General features: G+C 39.2%; 1 protein-coding gene across 1 annotated transcript in view; it reads right to left on the reverse strand.

Moving 5' to 3' along the window:
• The window catches only part of LOC111872522 (endothelin-converting enzyme homolog), a 63,508-nt gene that overhangs the window by 34,114 nt on the left and 11,094 nt on the right, over window positions 1-18,300 (reverse strand). The window contains exons 6-9 of the mRNA XM_033754730.1: window positions 15,176-15,258; window positions 13,353-13,474; window positions 3,770-3,820; window positions 2,289-2,450 (exon numbers count right to left, since the gene is read on the reverse strand). Of these exons, the coding sequence (XP_033610621.1) occupies window positions 2,289-2,450; window positions 3,770-3,820; window positions 13,353-13,474; window positions 15,176-15,246 (406 nt within the window). The 5' untranslated portion in view covers window positions 15,247-15,258. The remainder of the gene's footprint in view (window positions 1-2,288; window positions 2,451-3,769; window positions 3,821-13,352; window positions 13,475-15,175; window positions 15,259-18,300) is intronic.

Below are 18,300 nucleotides of genomic sequence, written 5' to 3' on the forward strand. Positions count from 1 at the left end.
TTGTTCTATCGATTGGACCCAAATGAGTAGGCTTTCCCTGAAGACGAAGACAAAATCCAGTTTCCGAAAAGTTCTGTTTTAAATATAAACAGGAAGATGGGTAATGTCCAGAAACACAATTGTTGTAAAGAATGTCCAGTATTTATTGTAGCAACACACACAGACAACAATTCAAGGAGAACAATGGAGTTTTACCTGATGCGATGCACTGTTCACTGTTGCATACTGGCTGGAGTGTTAGATTCGCTGTAAAAAAAGAGAGAAGCTATTATTATCAACAACGAACAGCCTTCAGATCAATAAGTTGCTTTTGAGATTTGAACCTACATACAGTATTTTTCCACATTATCCCGCTAGGTTTCTACTGTGAATAACAGTTTCCAGTTTCTACTGCTCATTACTGTCGGTTTCTCCTGCATTCACTCATTATGGCCAGTTTCTCCACAATGAGTGCTGAGTTATATCTGACGGTGCGAAAGCTTCTATCTCATCATTCCTTAAATACGTTTATCTCGTTCTTCTCCACACTTATTCATCCAGTCTCATATTGACTGAACTTCACACTGCTCCCTAATGATCTGGTTCCGTACACGAACCTCACTTCTCTTCCTTACAGTTTTCCTCAAGGTATTCATTTCTCCAGTAATAATTATTTCCTTTGTCTCGCAAATGTCTAATCTTGCTTCCGCTACGCAGATCAGGACCGGTCGTGTAACTATTTATGAATTCTTACTTTAGGTTTTGTTCTTAAATGCTGGTTTTCCCCATATTGCCTTATTCAGACATCGAAAGAGAGTAACGGCTTTACATGTTGGATAGTTTGCTCCTGAGTGCTGTACGCCATTGCGTATCTTCACTCCTCAGCGCTTAAGCTTATTGTTTTCCAACCACTTTACCTTGTATCTTCAATTTACATTGGAGAGGGTGCTGAAGTACTGTTAAGTTCTTTGTTTTGCTGGTCGAGGTTACATGTTGTGGTGATGCATGATGGGTACTGGTGATCTGCGACCGATACGGTAACCGAGAAAGCCGAGTAGGACTCATGAAAGTCGGTAAATGAGGCAACCTCACTGTTGCGTCGACCTAATTGCTCAAAGAATCAAAGAAAGGAACCGGACATTCTTGAATATATAACATATATTTTCTCGCTACAGAAAGTCATATCATTATGTTATATTTAAATAGGCATTAGGCCGAGTTGGTATATTAGCTTTTGCGAAAAAGGACATTTCTGATGCTCGGTATTAAATTATGTCGTTTTTTACTCATGCCAGCAGGAAAAATTTTTGTTTTTCGACAGATATCAAAGGCTATTTTAGGTCTTGTAAATAAATGTTATACTCGTAAGCGTGGTCCCAAGACCTTACGGTAGAAATAACTTCATCTTATTGGTATAAAGATGTTAGTGAAACGATGTCTTCGTAGCAAAACATACAGTTTTATGATTAAAATATTTTCATGTTCTGAAGGTGTAAGTCAATATACACCCTTGGTATTATATGTTGTGTAAGTAATGTAAAATTTAAGGTCGTCTATTTTAGAAACCTTTCAAACAGAGTTGGAGCTTAACAACATATTTCAGAATAAAGGGTACTGGAGTTCAATAAATAAGAAAACGCTGTGGAATACTTAACGAATAAACAACAATGTAAGTGTAGAGAGATATTAGTGTCATGGCCTAAGTGATCAGAGACCCCAGGGAAATTAATTCAGTTAAAATCGTTAGTCATTTTCAGAGTTCTCTTTTATGCTGCGACTCTTTTCAGAACGCAAGTGAATAGAAGGCATAATTGTAAGACCACTGCGTCTGCCCGCAAATTATTCTGAAACNTAATTTACGGAACTAGCTGCTTAACTAACCGGCAGACAGACTTTCTGCAAAGGAATCTTATTGGTGTCTGGTACGTTTGCTTACAGAAGACTCCCTACTATCAGGGATGGATGAAAAATTAATTTCCCCCGGATAATTTTTTAACCTCGAGTAATTAACAAAGGAGAATGAAATTAACCGTGAATTTGGATTTATAAAACGCCACATACATTTATAAGTGCACAATTATACTTGCGATCCTTCATCAATTAAAAAGGATTCATGTAAAAATAACTTTTTGAAAAATTAAATTGAGAAATTTGTTTGCTTCCTTAATTGATCTCCCTGTGCATAGCACTACATAAGTTTCGAAGCATCATTTCATGTGGGGGAGCTTCGTGTAAATATGGCTCCATATAGCCAGTTTTATAAACAGACTCCCCGGTTGATTAAGAGTCTACAGTATCTGAACTCTGACCTTTGAGCTGCCTCAGTAAGAACAGTGAGCGTTCGCTGAACCAGGTGTTGGAGTAATCCGTGTCCTTCACGGGGTGGCTCCTGCCCCAGTTTCCGCATGCGAACTGGTAAAAATCTTCACATGGGTCAGCTGTCCGGTCCATGGACTCCAGCAAGGAGAAAGCTGAAGAAATATTACAGTGATTGGGCATGCGTTGGGGAGAACTAAACAAAAAGAGAGGGGGCGGAAAAAAGAGAGGAAAGAAAGGAAGTAAGAAGAGACAGAATGAGGTGAAGGGAGAAAGTGAATGCAAGAAAGAAAAAGAAATGAAAAATGAGAACAACTGGCTTTGACATATCGCATATAAAATATAGGTCTTGGCCAAAGGGACCGCGGAAATCTCATTAACTTCTCAGACAGCAATCGGCTGTTTCCGCGGTGTAACGTGAGAGAGGCATTAATCCATCAATATAGAAAAATATCATTACTGCCATCTTCTTCTGTCTCGATAATTTCAGAATCCTGTTCATAATATTCTACTACATGAACCGAACTGCAGGATGACCAAAATTTATTCACCACATTTAAAGTACTTACACAAAACTTTAAGTATCGGAGGTACAAAGAATTGGTGTGCTTTACTTGAAATAACATCACATCAGGTTCAATACTTATCAATTTGAGCGTTATTTGTAGTTCGCATAATGCTCAAACCATACTCGATTTCACGCCAGGTGTTTTCCAGCGTCTGGGGTGCAACAGAAGAAACAGCACTGTTTGTTCGCATACGAAGTTCAACCGCACTATCATATTTTGGACAAAATATTTGGTTCTTTATATAGCGCCAAAATAAAAATTGCAATGAATTTCTGTCAATCAAAATTAGCCCAATATACTTAGGAAAAAGACCACAAAATATGTTGGACAGAGGCGACGGTCTTGCAGATTGTACCAAACACCACATACGAAATACTCGTACAAGGAATCCGCCTACATGTCTCTGGCAAATCATGCGATCAGTCAACCCATCTTGGACATCTCTGGACTTCCATTATCGCAGAAGTGAAAACTACAATTCCGCCCAGCGCAGATTAAGTGGGAGGATTATGTTTTTTATGTCTTTTACCATACAGAGAATTTATCTCTCTAGTGATGACATCTGTTCTGACAGTACTCTGGTGCTAAGCCTCATACGTACCGAATTTCTTAAAGTCTTTAAAGTTTGTCTTAACTCTTGCAGATGGTTTATGCTGTGCTTGGTTCGTGCACCCTATCTTGCGTTGGTACAGGTGTCTGAAGATAGGGACTTGTTCTATCGATTGGACCCAAATGAGTAGGCTTTCCCTGAAGACGAAGACAAAATCCAGTTTCCGAAAAGTTCTGTTTTAAATATAAACAGGAAGATGGGTAATGTCCAGAAACACAATTGTTGTAAAGAATGTCCAGTATTTATTGTAGCAACACACACAGACAACAATTAAAGGAGAACAATGGAGTTTTACCTGATGCGATGCACTGTTCACTGTTGCATACTGGCTGGAGTGTTAGATTCGCTGTAAAAAAGGAAAGAGAAGCTATTATTATCAACAACGAACAGCCTTCAGATCAATAAGTTGCTTTTGAGATTTGAACCTACATACAGTATTTTTCCACATTATCCCGCTAGGTTTCTACTGTGAATAACAGTTTCCAGTTTCTACTGCTCATTACTGTCGGTTTCTCCTGCATTCACTCATTATGGCCAGTTTCTCCACAATGAGTGCTGAGTTATATCTGACGGTGCGAAAGCTTCTATCTCATCATTCCTTAAATACGTTTATCTCGTTCTTCTCCACACTTATTCATCCAGTCTCATATTGACTGAACTTCACACTGCTCCCTAATGATCTGGTTCCGTACACGAACCTCACTTCTCTTCCTTACAGTTTTCCTCAAGGTATTCATTTCTCCAGTAATAATTATTTCCTTTGTCTCGCAAATGTCTAATCTTGCTTCCGCTACGCAGATCAGGACCGGTCGTGTAACTATTTATGAATTCTTACTTTAGGTTTTGTTCTTAAATGCTGGTTTTCCCCATATTGCCTTATTCAGACATCGAAAGAGAGTAACGGCTTTACATGTTGGATAGTTTGCTCCTGAGTGCTGTACGCCATTGCGTATCTTCACTCCTCAGCGCTTAAGCTTATTGTTTTCCAACCACTTTACCTTGTATCTTCAATTTACATTGGAGAGGGTGCTGAAGTACTGTTAAGTTCTTTGTTTTGCTGGTCGAGGTTACATGTTGTGGTGATGCATGATGGGTACTGGTGATCTGCGACCGATACGGTAACCGAGAAAGCCGAGTAGGACTCATGAAAGTCGGTAAATGAGGCAACCTCACTGTTGCGTCGACCTAATTGCTCAAAGAATCAAAGAAAGGAACCGGACATTCTTGAATATATAACATATATTTTCTCGCTACAGAAAGTCATATCATTATGTTGTATTTAAATAGGCATTAGGCCGAGGTGGCATATTAGCTTTTGCGAAAAAGCAAATTTCTGATGCTCGGTATGAAATTATGTCGTTTTTTACTCATGCCAGCAGGAAAAATTTTTGTTTTTCGACAGATATCAAAGGCTATTTTAGGCCTTGTAAATAAATGTTGTACTCGTAAGCGTGGTCCCAAGACCTTACGGTAGAAATAACTTCATCTTATTGGTATAAAGATGTTAGTGAAACGATGTCTTCGTAGCAAAACATACAGTTTTATGATTAAAATATTTTCATGTTCTGAAGGTGTAAGTCAATATACACCCTTGGTATTATATGTTGTGTAAGTAATGTAAAATTAAAGGTCGTCTATTTTAGAAACCTTTCAAACAGAGTTGGAGCTCAACAACATATTTCAGAATAAAGGGTACTGGAATTCAATAAATAAGAAAAAGCTGTGGAATACTTAACGAATAAACAACAATGTAAGTGTAGAGAGATATTAGTGTCATGGCCTAAGTGATCAGAGACCCCAGGGAAATTAATTCAGTTAAAATCGTTAGTCATTTTCAGAGTTCTCTTTCATGCTGCGACTCTTTTCAGAACGCAAGTGAATAGAAGGCATAATTGTAAGACCACTGCGTCTGCCCGCAAATTATTCTGAAACTACTGAATAGGTATCGAACGAATTAGGTAGGCCGTATTCGAGGTCTATACAAAAAAATGTGAAGACAATTTTGGTGTGAATCGAATTACTTCAATATAAACCTGATCTTACGGGAAGCTCAATAGGTCTTTAATTATGAAAAAGAGGTTCATTAAAAAAATATGCAACGAAAAATACCGAATTAATGCCTAAACAGTTTATGTGAAATTTCATTTTCGGTATCGAGAATATTTAATGAAATACATTCGTATTATATATAATTCTATATAATGTGGCAGGGCACGCGGCAGAGTAGTTGGTTGAGACACTAAGCTACAAGCTGGAAGGTCAAGGGTTCGATTCCCGATGGTATTGATTGTTTTTAATTTACCTACTCCTTCCAGCCGCACTATGGCCCTGGGGTCAACTCAGCCTCTAACAGAAATGAGTATCAGGAATCTTCCTGGGGGTAAAGGGCGGTCGGCGCGTAAAGCTGACAACTTCAACGCCATCTGTGAGCCGATTGTCTGGAAAATATGAGAACCTCGACGTCTCACAAACCTACCGGCCTCCACGGTTTTTTACAGGGATCGCTTATCTTTTAACTATAAAATGTGGAATCTGTAACATAGTTCGATTTTGATTAAAAACATGTATGTGCAACATATGGAAAAAGAAGCTATATATTACACCAAAGTCGCAAAGAATGAATTTATGAAACATTTATCCTACTCTGACATACACGTACATATTTCTATTCCCCTTTTTAATTAACGCACTTCCCTCGTATTCTTATAAGCTGAATTAGAACCAGATTCACCTCGACAATCACAGAAACGAGTGAACTGTATGGTAAATTTGTGTATAGGAATTGTGGCGGTAACACGGAACGCATAATAATCGCCAAAATTTTCGGACAGTGCGTGATCACTGCCCGGTCGCCTTGCCTCTGGTTCTTTTCGGACAGAAGAAAGTTAGCAGAACCCAGAACCTGCCTGGACGTAGTAAAGATGAGAAATGACCCTGCTCCTGCCAGGGATAGAATCCTGACCATCCAGCCTGTATTCAGTCATGTCACTGACTGAACTGACTCGGCCCACAGTAACGATGAAAACATGCGTGTCTCTGACAGGTCACCGTAGGTTTGAACGAATTAGGTCACAGTGGTTTGTCGGATATAGCAATCACATCAAAATGTTTTTCGTAATTGTCAGCATCTTCACGTCAAGGCATTGGAAATGCTACCGCTCTGATTTCAGCTTCCTTCTTTCAGTAGCGCGATTTGATCCTGGAACTTACAGATAGTGAGAAGTCCGGCAAAAGATCGCAGGTCTTTAATCAATACGTTTCTTTTTCCTTAAAAAATAGAGTAACTTGGCAAATGTTTTCAAATATCTATATGATTAAATAACATCATTGCCCAGAATCGTTCTTTATAAGATGGTAGTCGTTTTGCTGGTCAAGGAATTCTACTCGTTTATTTAACCCTGAAATTTATTACAGCGTTCAAAGGCTTGCAACTGGACGCTATCCTAAACCAAAGTGAATCCAGGCCACGCCTCCACAGCATATTTTTCTGAAGTATATTTTAATAATATCCTCCAATCGAAGACCGGGTTCCAAAACTGATATTTTCCCTAAAATTTGCTAACGATTCTCAATTCACTACGCCCCTCCCCATATATCTCATGCCTCTCGATTTAATTGCTCTAATAACTTTTGACAATGAACCGAAATTTTGGAGATATATAATTATTAAATTAAGTAAGTTCCTTTGCACCTTTATTTTTTTATTTATTTCCTTATTTATATATCGCTTGTATAAAGACACCATCAGCAGCACAGACTGTAAATTGTGGAATGATAAGATTCTTTGATTTCAGACGCACTCAGGTTCAAATATTTGTGATCGGTTATCATAAATGAATGACTTCAATAATGGTTCCACTCCCTAAATCTTTATGGCCGCCATATTGCTGCTGTTTATGGCAAGGAGTTAAGAAGCAAGGTGTGTCGATACATGACATTATATTAAGTGTCATGGAAGTCGGTCCTTACAGAAAATAATAGAACATACAAGCAGACAAAACATACATACATACAGACACACACCTATATTGTATCACTTTCTGTGAAAATGAGTAGAAGTGGGAGTAAAGTTATACCTAGGTCATATTTCTAATTAATGACAGTTCGTAACTATCGACTTCAAATGTCGATAGTTGCGAAAGTTGACATTTTCGTAATATATATATATACTCAGGCAAACGTGTAAGTTTTCCAGATTCCATATGTACTGCACATATATATATATAAACACATATACAGGCCTTGACTAAATCCCATGTCTACAAAAACGCATATTCTGATAAAAGTCCGTGCACAAATTTCTACGTGTGCATGAGCACGCACGCACGTACATTCATACATCTCTGTACATTCACCTTCATACGAAGACATACATATAACCGGAAGTCGCTGATGAGTAGAACTCTTAAAGTGGTGGTTATGAATAGTTCTATCTTCTGTGATATAACGCAGTGTAGTCCGTTTAAGTTCAACCAACGTTTCGGACGAACATATCGCCTCCATCTTCAGGATCGAAGAAGAAGCAGTGCAGGAAGAGATCTGCTTGCCAACTGTTTTCACGCTAGTATATTACTCAGCTTATTATTCGACCCTGAAGATTGAGGCAATATAAACCTCGGAAACGTCGGTTGACTTTCAACGGACTACACGGCGTCATATCCCAGAAGATAGAACTATTCATAACCACCGCTGTGAGAATCTCAAATCCTACAGTGGAACTCTTGTTCAGTATTCAGGCTGTTCAAGGCTCTAGGAGCAGCCTATCCTAATAGGGGCATTCCAACGTGTTCCTCAGAGCCTCCAGGTACATAACCGTACATATGCACGATGCCTAGGCCTATATAGAGTAGGTACTTGACTCTATCCCTGTGACATTGCTTGCATGTGGAACGCAATGTCCTACCTACTACATGCCACTCCATTGTTTAGCCCGGTATCCATGGAGATAACGCAGGCACAACGGCACAACAGGGGCAACCTCATTGATTATTCGATTCAGACAGCAAAACGTACCCATAATATCACCACACTTTTGCAGCCAACGGTCAGTGACCCACGGTTCTAACCATATAATTTCAGAACGGCTAGCTTTTTGTTTTGGTGAAGGGTAACCGGACGAAGTCTATAATCTACAGCGCTCACTGTGTGTAACTGTGGAAAAACACAAAGTAACTAAAGTAATCAGACTAGGAATGTATAAGAACAGAGTTTCTCACTGCGTTGATTATGAGTAGCTTTGCACCTTGCGTTCTCACAAGAAAATTTCAAAGGCATTGTTTAAGCAACATATATTGCACAAAATATATCTACCAAAAAAGCATTTTTTTTACGAAATATCATACCTGAACTCTTAAATTAATATAATAACCGAACACAAAATTTATGAAGTCTCTGCACTAGAGAGAGATTCAATTTACAGAACAGGAATATCATCTGTTTCGCGATAATCAGCGAAAGATTAAGACATTATTGTGACAGATTTAAAATTCTCTATGGCTCCTGAAATAATTTTACGGGACACCAAGATACCCGCAACACATATTGTTCAATGAATGAATGAACGCATGCGGGACGGGCCATAATAATCCGGCCCTTGCACTGCGACCATCAATGATCTATTGTGCTTATTATATATTGTTAGTGATTAATGATTTCATTCATGAGGGAAGTTCGTGGGAGATACAATCATATGAACAAAAGCGGAAGTGTGTGCCCAATTTGCCCATGTGACCGGACATAGAACTGTCATGTTCATTCGTTACACGCTTCACTGTAGGAGTGTGTATTTATTTTTGGTTTATTTAACAATTTTTCCAGTAACTCTGACTATATAGTGCCGGATGATAGGATTATTAATGAATAATGATTTGGAAAGCATGTGAAAGGAAGCAGCAAAAGCCTATTTGTAGAACTATCCCGGTTATTTCATTTGAGGTACTGTAATAGCGCTCTCTTCCAAGAATGCGTCCTGTTGTGTTAACTTGTATTAATTGTTTATATCAATAAAAAATGCAATTCAATATTTTAAGAATAAGTTATTAGTGTATATCTGCCTGATGATAGCCTTTCATAAGCCGAAACATGTAGCAAGATACCATTGAAATCAATAAACTCGTTGTAACCATTTAATGTGATCGAGATTTTGAGAGTTGTGTTGTGCGGATAAACAAACAATCAGTATAATAAGGTGATGAAGCTAATCAGCAACAACATTCCTACACTGCAGACGTGGCCCTTTGCATTTCGCTAAATAAGCATTACTTTTAGCATTGTTTCAAATACAGAGTGCTTTTGTCATATGACACATTATAATTTGTAAAACTTCATTATTGTTCAACGCAATTACATGAACTTTCAACATATCGTTCAGCATACTTCGAAAATATGTTTGTTACTTTAAACCACTCTCCATGCCGCGTCATAGCTCAAGCGGTTAGTCGCTGGCTTTCCACCGCGGCGGCCCAGGTTCGATCCCGAGTCTGGTCAAGTTGGATTTGTGGTGCTGGGGCAGGTTCTGTCCGAGTACTTCGGTTTCCCCTGCCAATCTTCATTCCACCAATTGCTCCACAATCACCCTCACTTATCATCTGGGGCTGGTACAATAGGCCACTACAATAGGCCAACCCCACTAGCAACAAAAGAACACTCTCCATGTGATATACCAGAAGATCACGAAATTTATGCGAACAAAGAACAAATTTGTTCAGAACCTTGGTCAGAATTTCTACATAAATTGCTTAATTCTCCTCAATAAAATTGAAATAAAATATAAAAAGAAATCAATCTCTGATTGGATAGCACTTTTCATATACAAACTATCCTTAAAATATCCCCACATAAAATAACCGCAAGGGTTTAAGTCCGATGAGGTTAGGAGCCATGAATTTATTCACGCACATATTGCGGAATACCGGTTCCACAGGACTCCCTGCCCGAACACGTCATGAGCAACGCGAATTAGGGCACTGTTGATGTAAGGTCTGGCACCATCTTTTTGGAAACAGTGTGAATTAATTTGAATATCATATGCCATCAAGATAAATACAAAGTCATCACTCAGCAGACTGAGGTGAACATCAAAAGTGAGGCTACCATCGATAAGCATGGGACCGAAAATTCCGACTTTCGATAATGTAATAGTAAGCTATGGATTTCCTGAGACCCAAAATCGGACATTAAATTAACATTCAAAATGGAATTATGCTTCATCGGAGAGCAGTATGACCTTCAAGACACCAAGACTCTCTTCCAGCAGTGCTCCTTATTCCCTCGCAAAGCGTTAAAGACTAGCGTCTCCATTTTCCTACAGCGGCTAACAGCTGCATTTGTATGAAAGCAACGTCAAATCATCGCGACAGATTTTTTAAGCAGTGCTTGTTAAGATCCAAATATGTTGGGCGAAACGTAGCACAATTACTGTTGGATATTTGTTACTGCTTCTCGTGCTGCACCGACAAATTCTTCCGTACGAAAAGATGAGGTACCCTTCTGGCCTCTCGAGTTCGTCACTCACAAATAATGTTTCTTCAGACCCATTAACGGTCCGATAAGTAGTGTCTCTCGAACGTACAACATGAACACAAAACGCTCTACGATATATTCTGTTCGCAACAATACAAGAACCATCAGAAAGGTAAACGGTTTTGATGATAGACACTTTTTCAACTAGCTTATTACTCAGTTCGGAGTGATCAACGGCAACAAACAAATTTTCCAAGTGTGTAGAACGAGTTATGAAATGTACATACAATTATGCTCAACAACAAAGGAGTTATAATATTTTAAATTGTTGGATGATAAGAAGGAACACTCCGTGTGATTTGCCTGATATGCCTTGCTCATATCTATACGTTCCACACCATACATTAATTTATTTTGTAGCGTACGCCTTTGTAAAGAAATCTTATAAGATTGCATTAAGCTACGTAATTCTGCTGTATTGTGCATATACGAACAAGAATGATTAATTGTTATTATTGTAAACTTATGTTAAGAATGAAAACACAAAATAAAATTTAGATTTGAAAGTAATACAAAATACTGATGCAAGGATATAGCACATGTTCCTCATATACTCCTTTGGGTCTTTAGGGGGGCGTACCGTTGCTTGTCTGGAGGTACCACACGCGAAGTTTTGTTTAGGAAGAAAGTCTCCTTACGTTGTTGAAATGTAATATAAATCGCAAGAGCCGGTTTCGAAAAATCATAATTTTTTGTTTTGGGGTCCTGTGAAAGGCCCCTGATTTCAACTATAATCTCCATATTCACCCAACACTGATCTATGATCGATGAACTCTTAAATGCCAAACATCATAATATCCGTTCAAGCGTTGAGGTGCTAGCAAGGCGGGCAGTCATATAGGCATACAGACCTGTGGACAGACAAACGGTACTCCAGAAGCCACTGCGTCGTATTCAGAGGGGCTGGAAACTTTAAGTTCGTTAAGATCTCGAGACAGAATTGTTGAAGTCGCGATATTTTCTCGTACAATGTGTATGAGTAAGAAAGAGATAAGAATTATTTTTTTCTGAACACCAAACATTAAAAACGCACAAGTATATCGTATGCAGCGCGCAGCTGGACTTAGAAACGTTGTACACACAGTATTAGAGATGACTGGACAGCTTCAAGCTTCGGTTGCTTTGCCCCTTTGAAAAAATCCTATGCTACCCATTATATAGGAGAATGCTAGACCGTAGAAATGAACGCTTGGTGAAGTAAACCCTCCACTTTTCGCCACGGATATCTCTAGGCCGATCAGTAAAGAAATAAATTACTTTATTCAATTGCCCATCGAGGATTTATTCTACAAGTAAGCAAAGAAACGTAAAACTGCAAAACATTGTACTTAATTTCAGTCAAAACAATGATTATACTGACGTAAATTACAATAAAAATTCAGTTTCTAAACTATTATGTCCTATTCAGTTTTTTATGTTCGTTGTAATGCCAAATGCGAGATTTAATTTATTTCCGTGTATGCAGTTTTAATGCTTACTAATTAAACTAACTTCATGGAGATGAGTTGTTCTTGAGAAGCCGCCAATTCTGCAGCTACCCAAGACTGCCCAGCATTTTATGGAACCCGAAGGTTCATTACCATGTTCACAAGAGCCCTCTAGTGGTCTCTATCCTGAGCCAGATCGATCCAGTCCATACCATCCCATTCTATTTCTGCAAAATCCACTTTATTACCCACCCACCTACGACTTGGTCTTCCTAGTGGTCTCTTTCCTTCTGGCTTTTCCACCAATATCCTGCATGCATTCCTCTTCTACCCATTCATGCTACATGCCTTGCACATCTCATTCCCCTTGACTTGATCATTCTAATTATACTGGGAGAAGAGTACAAGTTATGAAACGCCTCATTATGCAGTTTTCTCCAACCTCCCGTCACTTCATCTCTCTTAGGACCAAATTTTAATGCATTTTCCTAAAATTGGCCTTTTTAAGGATTATATCAACTATATTAAAATAATTAAAGATAAACGTGTAGTTCTTTTTCTACTAATTAGGTCAGGGCTAATGTATCTAAAAATATTATAATGCTTCGGTTTTACACAATTTCTTAGATAACTCTTCTGCGAAACGATTTGGCAACAAACTAATCGATCTAGTTTCGATTGTCGGCAAAGAGAGAGGCTCTATTTTCCTTATCACTGTGTCCATACCGACGATTAGCCCAACCCAGCCCCTTGTCCAGTCGGCAATAGAGGAAAGGGAACGCTGGAGTACGACGCTGTTCATTCCTCGCCAATAAGTATGGAGAGTGAGAATATGTGGAAGTTTACCCTCACTCTCTTCATACACTGTAAGGCGTGGTGCTCAGGCACAGAAATAACTTTGCATGTACAGCGAGCTCTCATTTAACTAACCCATTTGTAGTTTGTTCTTGCAGGCCAAGACGATGATGAGCACGAAGAAGATGAGCAGCAGGATGGACAGGGCTGCCACCACAACCAGCAGACGCCGTTCCAGCCCGGTCCTCTTCTTGAGACTGTAACATGGCAAGAATGAACTACGACCAGTGATTGATCTGAGAGCAACAGCTGAATCTCTCGATGCGTGGATGTGCGTCCGCGTTCTGAAGTGTTATCTTGTCCGGTGTAAGCAGAGAATTTTCTTTCAGGAGATATACGCAACATTTAAGAGAATCAAATTTTAAGAAAAAATCTGAATAGGAACATACATGAAAGCTGTAGAATGAAATGATTGTAATTCTCATATGTACGTTAAGGAAAAGAGGAGCCGGGATAGCGTAATCCGTACAGCGACTGGCTACGGGCTGGACGACTGAAGGGTCGGAGTTCGAGTCACAGTAGAGTCAAGAATTTTCTCTTCTCCAAATCGCCCAGACCTGCTCTGGGGCCCATCCACTGTTTTATGCAATGGGTACGGGGGGCTCTTTCCCCGGTCGTAAAGCGGCAGGGACGTGAGGCTGGCCACTCACCTCCAACTAATGCCAAAAATGTGGATCTCTAAATCCACTCTTCCATACGCCTTCATGACGTAGTGCTCGATTAGTTAAGCACAGGGCTAACTTTCCTTACGTTAAGGAAAAGAAGACTTATCGTCTACTAGTTTATGGGTTCTTTCCTTGTCAACATCGCGGTGTAATTTACCAAAACGTTAAAGAAAAAATAACACTAATATTAAGAATTAAAAGCTACAAATCCCTTCAATAAAAAGAGATTCGAAACTGGGGTTCACATCGCAACCAAAATTTCTACCTTGCATATTTACAAGATTAAGGAGAAAACTGAACATCTATACGTTCTTCTTTATTAGGTCTGCAGTGAGATACAGAAAATTGATAAAACGTTTAATCGTACATTTTATGTGTATTAGATTTGATGAGGAAAATGAAAGTCATTCCTTTCCATTTGCTAAGGAAATTTATTTCTGTCATCTGTGCATGACAGTATGACATTCCTGCATGACACTTTCACAGATAAAAGACTATCTACTCATACATACACGTACGTTGTGCTTCGCCTGTGGTACAATCGATTTTTGACTTGTGTTTTTTTGCTTACATTCGGCATTCAGAATAAGGGCTGTCATATAGGCGACCCGGTAGGAACAGATATGGGAGAGCACATTAAAATTTTCCTACGGAACGAGGGTTAAATGGTTATTTATTCCCTTACTTTACTTCTCTTTATCTGAAGCTGTGACTATGTGTCGTCCAGCAAGATGCAGTAAGAAATCTTCCATTCGCTAAGCGAGTAGTGACTTTCACACTCCGGCAACGTTGCCATCCAAACAAAATTCTCGCTATGCACAGATTAAAACACTAAGCGGTCGTTAGAGCTGATGTGGACACAGTGAAGGCGAAGAGAAGAATTCATATCTTCGTCAGTAATTGAACCAAGATTATCAAAATTAATAACCAATCATTTCACTAACTGAAATGTCCCTCCTCACAATGGTAGCCACAGGAGGATGCATAATGTGTTGTAAAACTGAAGAAATAAGGAATATTTCTATTTTTATGCATCCCACCATTCTCCTGGGCGAACTGAAGAAAATAACGGAAAATCTCACATAAGACGACAGTTTTTCTTTCAAATTCAAGCCAGGATTCCTGAAGTTGTGAAGCAGACGTCTTGCAGCTGAGATAGAATTCTCGATATTTTTTTAAGATACTTCTGTAGTCGTTTGAAAAGTGCACAAAGTTGTATCTCAGAGCACTAACCTTGCCTTCCGCGATGCCACAGGTACAAGATTCTGATGGCTGCCGGCGACAGAAACATTCGTGTCACTCATCTTGGAACCCTCCTGGAATTATACATAATCCGTACACAATTTATCTGCTTTCCGGAAACATACATTTCACTTCGTCACTTAATATACCCAGTAGGCTTATGAGTTGTAAAATCTCTTTGGGCCGTCTCGAAGAAGTTCTAGTAGCACCTTGGTTATTCATATGTTCTTCACATATAAATTAAAATTAATACATAATTTTAACTCTTCTAAGGAATTTACTAGTCCATATCATTTTAATATGTGGAAATCAAATGAAAAAACTACCACATTATCACTTTTCCTGGATAATCTCTTTCCAAAAACAGAGATACCATGTATGCAAGATGTTTCCTCTGGAGCATTTGAAGGAGAAAGCTGTAGATAGCATTAAGTGGAGGACCTGTTTTGGAAGAGACTGTGGACCTGTCGTCTGACAGATTACTGATGAATGAATCATTTTAATATCGCCCCAGTCGTTCAAATGCATTTTATAAGCAATCATACCAAAAGTTCAAAATTAAATTCCAATTTTCCTAATAGTGCATTAATTATGATTGCTTTCCCTTCCTCGAGATTTCACACTCAGAATTTTATTATGCATATATCATTTCATCTGCTTGAAGATTCCAAGCACCATGACAATATTAGGTTAAGCGTGGAGATAATGGAAATTCCAAGGATAGATTCTAAGTTACTTGTTTTCCGCATTGTTATAAAAATAATATACTAAATAGGTATTAGAGAATAGGGTATTAGGGCGTGAACTGGATTCTGCTAGCTGAAGACAGAGTCTAATTTTGAGCTTCTGTGAACACGACACTGAACCTTCGGATAACACCAAAGCAAGAAATTTCTTCACTGTTTCTGAGTAATTATCATCCTATTAAGAAGTACCAGGTACCACGAGTTGTCTGTAATTCGTGTATCGAAGACCCTCCAAAGACAACTATTCTGGTTTCCATGTCTTAATAAAAAAGAAGCTAATAACGTTTAATTGGTCTGCTGTGCTTATCCCATATTCATTTTAAGTTTTACGTGAGTGCTTCACTAAACTTTGTCTTCTCTCACTCCCGACAGAGGGCTACACCGTTCAGACATGAGTATTATGGCTAAGAGAAGTCCAATGCAGACTTTCTTTCAATTACAAATATATTTAACTTACTTTTTTTCCCCTTTGGCACTACAGCCACAGTGGGCCTAGGCCTACCTCCATGAACTTCTCCGTTCACTTCGGTTTTTCTAGATCTGACGGTAGGACTCCTTGGGCGGGTGATCAGCTCGTCGCAAGGCCTCTACCTATAGACAAACACAGAAAAACGCGCATACACAAATACTAAACATCCATGCCCTGAGTTTCCAAGCGAGCGAAGACAGTACATGCCTTAGACCGCTCGGCTACCGTGACCGGAAATTAACTTTACGAATACAAAATAGAAGAGATGAACACAAAAATTTTCTGCTTAGAACAAGAACTGGAAAAGAATGTGTATTATAATTATATATGAAGTATAATATCTTGTTCTGCTGACCTGTATTTTCGAAAAAACATTATCCTAACGATCCTGTTTTATCCAGCGCTGCGCTGAAACTTCTGGTCGCCACATTTTCTAAAGAAGAGCATCTCCTGAATCTTGTGTGCTTGACAGTTCACAGGCAACTGCGCCAATCGCAACTGCACGAGTGTTAATATCGACCCCTGTATAAACCGCAACGGAATAACTTCGCCCGATTTGTCGTCATGATCATTGGTTTAGTTCAGCCAGAAGCTGAGTAACCCAGGGTCACTGAACAGTGCTTCAGCAGAAGAGAGAAAGGAAGAAGATAAAGAAGTGCAGACGGCGAGAGAAAGAGAGAGAGAGAGGAAGATTGAAATAAGATACGAAGGAAAGAAGAAGGGAAGGAATAAACTAAGGGACCAACTAACTAACAGAACCTACAACCTACCAGCACTTTTGACATGCATAACTTCCTACAGATATCTCTGTTCTCACGCTGAAGTTACTGTCGAACTAAGGTAGGCCGCACACCGGCATGGGTCAAGACATGTAATAGTCAAGACAGGATGTCTGCGACATGGCGCAAAGAAAGGAGCACAGTTAAAAAAATGAGATTATGAAAATTATGAGTCATCGCGTCAGCATCATGACTCAGACCGGTGTGCGGCGGTTTTCATGATCTCGTTCGTTTCAACTGTGCTCCTTTCTTTGCGTCATGTCGCAGACATCGTGTCTTGACTATTACATGTCTTGACGCATGCCGGTGTGCGGCCTACCTCACATGACGAACTGACCGACTTAATCGCAACGGAGTTGCCATTTTAAGTGTTCTGCACGTTTGAAACACAGAATGTGTTACTGTGATGCCGTGTCTTTTCATCGTATCTTCAAATAAATTAATCTTTCCACAATTTTTAATGGAAATTTGTATGAAGCAGTATAAACCTGTCCAGTTACTAGCGACAATTTTATCTGTAGGCAGAAATTAATTTTTTTGTGTTTATTTCTTAACATATATGTTAACGATGTAAAGACATCAAACAACAAGTTGAGTGTTCTGTTCGAAATTCATGCGAGCGAAGCACAGCTTCCTGTACTTTTCTCCAGCTTCTACAATCGCAAACCTGAATTCCGACCTGTAGTTATTATCTGTGATTGGTACAATAGGCCAGAAGTGGCCGCAGTACAAGGGACTGTCCCACGCCACTAGCAATAAAAAAAAAATAAAATAATCTGTGATCTGTGATTCTGAAAGCAATGGTTATAAAAATCTTTATCTTCTAGAATACAAAGCCGTGTAGTCCGGTGAAAGTCAGCCGGCGTTTCGGAGGAACATATTGCCTTCATCTCCGTGACTGAAAAAATGGGGCTACATGTTTCTCCGAATCGTCGGGTCACTTTTACTGATCTACATGACATTATAGCCCAGAAGATACTTCTCTTTCCAAATAGTGTGTTACAAACTGAAAGAGTACTCTACCCAAAGAACAACACCAAAGCAGACACTAGAATGTGAGCTACTGAGATGAAAATATCCAGAGTGCCAGGGGAAATGATTGAGAGACCAACCACGCCTGGA

This window comes from Cryptotermes secundus, unplaced genomic scaffold, assembly GCF_002891405.2.
Source record: "Cryptotermes secundus unplaced genomic scaffold, Csec_1.0 scaffold537, whole genome shotgun sequence".
Taxonomy (NCBI): domain Eukaryota; kingdom Metazoa; phylum Arthropoda; class Insecta; order Blattodea; family Kalotermitidae; genus Cryptotermes; species Cryptotermes secundus.